We start from the raw sequence: 6,384 nt of genomic DNA, 5'->3' as shown, positions 1-6,384 counted from the left end.
ATATACATACATACAGAGACATATACACATACATATACATAGATATCTATAATCATACACATATCCCTTCATCTGCATCTCTTTGAAACTGATTACACTTATTTGTCCTTTGTTTCTCTGAAAGTGGATAACATCATCCTTCTTAGGTCCAAGTCTTTCTATTTTTTTCTAAATCCACTAACTCATCATTTCCTGCATCATAACAATATTCCAAGCTTAATTGTTTTGAATAGTCTAAAACAATGGCTATAATTTGGCTGACACATAACATATGGAAACTGTATTTTAAATAAATAATGTGGAAACTAAGTCAGTCTGTTCCCCTGAAGTGAGATGGGGCTTTATTCTTTCTTTTCACTAAACGAGCAATAACTTGGTCCTAGTCCTCTCACAGTACAGTCTGTGCTGTCAGTGTCACAAGTCCCACAGTGACACGCTGTTGCCACAGGGTAAGAGTACAGAGAGTCAGCCTGCTTTGCACAGCCTGGAAGGTTCACGGTTTCGTAGACAAACTCCTTGAAGGTACATGTTTTCTGAATGTTGGGTCTGATTGGGTCCTTATATACCAGGTCCTGGAAAAGATAGAAAGGCAATAAGAGGCTTATATGATTCTGTCTGCTTCTATTTGGATTTTGCTTTATAGATTAGACAAAATGAAACTGAAATTGAATATCCTGCCCTCTAACATTTACCTACTGAAAACCAGTGTGATGTGCCCTGGAGAAATCTCCTGCTCTAGGGCACATTGAAGAAGACTGGTTCTGCATCACTTCTGGATGGCCCTGGAAATTTTATAGAAAATGTAAACCAGCGTTGGGGCCATTCCCATCTCATCCTCTGAAACTACAATTATAGGGCTCACAAACTATGTAGGGCATTTTTCAAGTTATAAAGCTACTTTTTAATTTGTGACAGAAGGGATCAGCTAGATAGAGCAGTAGATAGAGCACTGTGCTTCAGACTAGGAAGTCTCATCTTCCTGAATTCAAATCTAGAGTCAGACATTTACAAGCTAAGTGACTCTGGTCAAGTCACTTAAGTTCTGCTTGCCTCAGTTCCTTATCTGTCAAATGAGCTGGAGAAGGAAATGGCAAACCACTCTAATATCTTGGCCAAGAAAATCCCAAATGGTGAAATCACAAAGAGTTATAACAACCAAGGGCCACAACAACAATAACAATGGGCATTCCAGGGGTTATGGATCAGAGATGGAAGGGACTTTAGGGGTCATTTAATCTGAATTCCTCATTATATGGTTCAGAAAAATGAGTTGACTAGCTCAAAGCCAATGAACAGTCAACCCAACATGCATATTATTATATGCCAGACTAATAATCAGCAGAGTTGTAAATTGAAGCAGCAGCTAGGTAATCTACAATGTTGGACTTGGAATTGGGAAGACCCGAATTCAAATCTAGCATTTTCACTGGCTTCTCTCAAGCCTAGAATGGTCTTACTTTTCTTCTCTTCCTCCTGGCTTCTTTTAAGTCCCAGCTAAAAAACTCACCATCTACAGGAGACCTTTCACAATTCCTCTTAATTTGAATATATTTCCTTTATATAGTATTTCCAATTTATCCTATTTAGTTCATAGTTTTTTTCCTCCATTAGACTGTGAACTCCTTAAGGGCAGATACTGCCTTGTACATTTGCTTGTGTTCTTATGCTTAACACAGAGCCTGGGACACAGCAAGCATTTAATAAATAGTTGTTGACTAACTCTGGGCCACTCTATCCCTGTTACCTCAACTTTAAAAAAGAAGTATAATAATATTATTATTAGAAGAGTAATATTAATAAGAGATAATGATGATGATAATAACAATATTTACTTCCCAGATTGTTGTGAGAATAAAATTTGGTAATATCCGTAAAAGACATTGAAAATGTAAAAATAAATTTATTTAATAGTTATTATTATTACCCATGTTATATACATGAGAAAGCAAGGTTTTTTTTTTTCATATTATTAACTAAAAGGTATATTTTTAACATAAAAAGATATATTAACTAAAAGATAAAATCATATAGTAATTAGGTTTAATTGCATATAAAAATATTTCCAAGGACAGTATTTTGTCTTACTACCATGTATTTAGGGGAAAAAAAGTCATGAATTATTAACTATTTTCTTGTATCAAAACCCAAGGGTCTCATGTCCTTTAGACATATTTTTCCCCTTAAGTGTTGTATACTTTATAGATATTCTGTTTTCTAAAGGATACAAAAACAGCTTACAGGAGAGTTTCTATTTATATGAACAGATAATTGAGGGATTTTAGAGATTATCTTTCTCAACTCTTTTAATATTTGAAAATATTTGAGAATCAGAGACTTGAAATGACATGCCTAACTTGCGAATTAATGGAAGAATTGGAACTTGAACCCAATACCTTTAGGTCTTACCTAGTTCATGTTCTTTCCACTATACCATACTGTTTAATGTAGACCATAGCTATTGTTCTCTTACATGGATATAGAAAGAGAATAATTGACTCCCAGGCAGTAATTTGAATCTTTTTTTTTTTTTTTCTAGAAGACACATATATTGTGGATGACATACTGTATGACCTACGAACTGATTTGAATTTTCTTATCATAGTGCCTAAACATGCACCTTTTCAAAACCAGGCCCCTTAAGAGCTAAGTAAGGAAATGGTATTAACAAAAAGAAATGGCCTTCAAGGAGCATCAATCAATAAAATACCAAAGAAACTCTTGCATGTACAACAGAAGAATGTGAGATCCTCATTGGCAGAGGCCAATTATTTTCTTTGAAATGTTTGCTAATATGAATTAGATAGATTCTATTTATTTTCAACCTAAAACAAAGATCTTTAAATCCTACATTTTTTACCCATTGTAATATAAGCACTTTCTTATTTAGGGAAGGGGGGAGGAAGTGAGAATGGGGGAAGGCAGTTGACTATAGATTCAGTGAAATTTAAATTCTCTGAGGATGGAGACTATGTTTCTAATTTTTTTTCCTGCATTCTCAGAGCCTAGTACAGTGTCTTGCACAAAGTAGATAATGTTGAATTTAATTGAATTGGACCAAGTCTTCAGAACTTCAGGGAAGAAGACTGATCATATACACAGCTGAGGACAAATTACAGGACATTTATTAGCTTTGATATTGAAGAACTAAAGTAGTTTTTTTTAATTATTCTGCTGACTGTGTTTTGCTTTTTGTCTGCAGAATTGTTTTGGGCTGCCATATTATCAGGCATAACTTTGATGCCTACAGCTGAATTTTTACAGTGATTGACCTTTTACATCAACTTGGGATTTTTCCCTATTGTTAACTAGCAATTGTTTGATCCTGGACAAGTTAAGTTCCCTTTCTGAGCTTTAGTATTCTCTTCTGTAAAATGAAAGGGCTTGGGCTACATGTTCTCTAAGAAGAAGGGTAAAAAAAGTGCTGGGTTTGGACTCATCTCATTTGGATTCAAATGCTAGCTTTTCTATTTGTTAACTAAGCTTGTTTTGAAAGCCATTCAGATTCTTTTTGCCTCAGTTACTTCATCTGCAAAATGGGTGGGTTAGACTTAAAATCTTCTGAGATCTCTTCCACCAAATCCTTGCTTTCTTGTTGTTTATTGAGGTTCTGATTTGATTTATTCAAATAGAAGCAAGGAGGTTTGTGGTGCAGTGAAAAGAACAGGATTTGGAACCCCAGGACTATTACTTATGAATCATATATGACCTTGGGCAATACATCAGCCTCCTCTTGTGTAAAATTAGGGTTAAGGTTCGATTAGATCAAAGGTACCTTCCAGAAATCAATCCTGAAGCCATGACCTTACTTTGAAATGACTAAAGGGAGTGCATGTGACACAGTAGGGAGAGCACTGGACTTGAAGCTGGAAGGACTTGGGTTCAAATCCTAGCTCTGATATTGAAAAGCTATGCAATCCTGGGCAAGTCATCTGACTTCTCTGGAGATGTTTTATCATCAATAAAAATGGCATCATATTTGACATTTACCCAGTACTCTAGGATTTGCAAAATGATTCACATTCGTGACCTTCTTTTAATCAGTTAATAAGCTTTTATTAAGCCCTTAATATGTGTTAAGTACTGAATAATGGGGATACAAAGAAAGGTGAAGACTTAATCTTTGCCCTCAGGGAGCTCATAGAGAATGATTGGAAAGAAAACATGTAAATAATAAGGTACATGCAAGATATATATGTGTGTTTCAGAGAGAGAGAGAGAGAGAGAGAGAAACAGAGAATGACAGAGAGGCACAGAGAGACACACACCGACAGCAAGACAGAGACAGTTAGAAGGAGATAAAGAGACAAAGACAGAGTCAGAGATGTACACCCAGAAGGAAAGACAGAGAGAGAGACAGAGAGAGAGAGAGAGAGAGAGAGAGAGAGAGAGAGAGAGAGACAGAGAGACAGAGAGACAGAGACAGAGAGACAGAGAGAGAGAGAGAGAGAGAGAGAGAGAGAGAGAGAGAGAGAGAGAGAGAGAGAGAGAGAGAGAGGAGGGAGAGAGAGAGAGAGACAGAGAGAGAGAGAAGAGGAGAGAGAGAGAGAGAGAGAGAAAGAAAGAGGAAGAGAGAGAGGAGAGACAGAGACACAAAGATACAGAGAGAAAGAGACAGAGACAGAGACAGAGACAGACAGAGAGAGGAAGAAAAGAGACAGACAGGCAGAGACAGAGATAGGGAAGACAAACTCAGAGAGAGAGAGATAGTAAATAGGAGGTAATGTTAGAGGAAACAATAGCAACTGAGCAACTGGGCAACTAGAAAAGGTCTCTATAAAATAAGATTTGAACTGAATTGTGAGAAAGGGCAGTATTCAGGCATAGGAAATAAGCTGGTATAAAGGCAGGTAGTTAGAAAGGAATATGTGTTCAGTTAAGGAAAAGCAAGTAAGTTGATGTTATAGTGTAATAGAATGTGTGGAGGGAAAAGTAATGTGCCAGAAGGCTTAAAACACAGGAAGAGATCAGGATCTGAAGAGCTTTAATTGCTAAACAAAGAATTTAATTTTTAATCCTGAAAGTAATGGGAAACTTCTGGAGATTTTTTGAACTTTAACACAGCCCTGGAGGGTAACTGTTGGTATTATCCTTATTTTACAGATGAGAAAACTGAGTCTAAGTGAGATTAAGGGGCATCCCAACATCATATGAATGGAAAATATCTCAGGGAGGATTTGAAGCTAGGTATTCCCCATTTGTCTAAGTTCAGCCCTGTCCATCATACCGCAGAACTACTATAAGGAGCAAATGAAATAAAATATTGAAAATGTATTTTGTATACACTTATTTCTATATTCTTTTCCCTGATAGAATATAAGCTCCTTGAGGCCAAGTTTTCTTTCATGTTTGTCTTTATATTTTCCAGTTCCTAATAGTCCCTGGCACATGGACAGTATTTAATAACGATGATTTTGGAAGCATTTTGTAAACTTCAAAATGCCACATAAAAAAGCCAACTGTTACTAATAGATAAATTATTAATAAAACATGCTTTCTGGGGAGAAAACGATGAAATTTCAGAGTGAGAAATGAGGAAAGGGAGGTGTTCACTCCCTTCTTCTCAGGATATCTACAACCCTTACCCGTGTATGGCAGTAACCGGAACACCAAGTGGTGTTGATGCTGATGCAGAATTCACACTCTTCTCTCTCCACTGAAATGGTGATGTTGGTCAGTGTGCAGCCATTGCACCAAATTGCTTTCCAACAGAAGAAGAGGACATAAAACTTAGCTGTTTTCATCCTGCTGTGGGGAATGAACCAGAAATTGGATTAGATCATCTCTCAGATTCATCTCAATCCATGATCGGTACTTGGACTGCCCAAAAAGCAAGGCTGAGTTTATTCCTGAAGAGGAGCTAAAATCCATTAATCCCTTAGAGAAATAGCCCAACAAATTTAGTTTAGTTCTTAGAAACCTGAAAATCCATGAATTTTGAAAGTCACCCTCTCTCAAAAGAGACAATCAAATGTAGCTTTTGAGACTTACCTGTATTTCCTGGTCTGTCTAGATGATTAGGAAGGAAAAAAAAAACTCTGTAGACAGGGTAAAGTCACAAGCTCACCTTTTATACAAAATCAGGCGTAACTTATACCTTGGGGATTTACAGGGCATTAATGTGACCAGTACTGGCTCAGGGCTTGCCAAAAGAGGATAAATGTTTAGATAGACAGTGGGATCAAATTGGGTTACAACATTCTAAGACAAGACATCATCATGTTACCAGAGATGTTCATTTTGCAAACCTTGGCACCCCTCCAATCCTTGCTTCCCAAACCCCTTTACCTTTTCAGTTTACTTACAACTGACTCATTTGCTACAGTTTCTTTAATCTGAGTAATTAAAAAATAACACCTGACATTTCTAGAACTTTAAAGTTTGCAA

At 36.7% G+C, this 6,384-nt stretch overlaps 1 protein-coding gene across 1 annotated transcript; it reads right to left on the bottom strand.

Moving 5' to 3' along the window:
- Nucleotides 1-341: 341 nt before the first annotated feature.
- FSHB (follicle stimulating hormone subunit beta) lies at nt 342-5,741 on the bottom strand. The gene is made up of 2 exons (XM_074274074.1): nt 5,583-5,741; nt 342-572 (listed from the first exon to the last, which is right to left on the bottom strand). The coding sequence occupies exons 1-2, from the start codon at nt 5,739-5,741 to the stop codon at nt 342-344; spliced, it is 390 nt and encodes a 129-aa protein (XP_074130175.1).
- Nucleotides 5,742-6,384: the final 643 nt, after the last annotated feature.

This window comes from Sminthopsis crassicaudata, chromosome 6 (assembly GCF_048593235.1).
Source record: "Sminthopsis crassicaudata isolate SCR6 chromosome 6, ASM4859323v1, whole genome shotgun sequence".
In the NCBI taxonomy this organism is placed as follows: Eukaryota; Metazoa; Chordata; class Mammalia; order Dasyuromorphia; family Dasyuridae; genus Sminthopsis; species Sminthopsis crassicaudata.
This window is presented reverse-complemented; position numbering and strand designations above follow the sequence as displayed.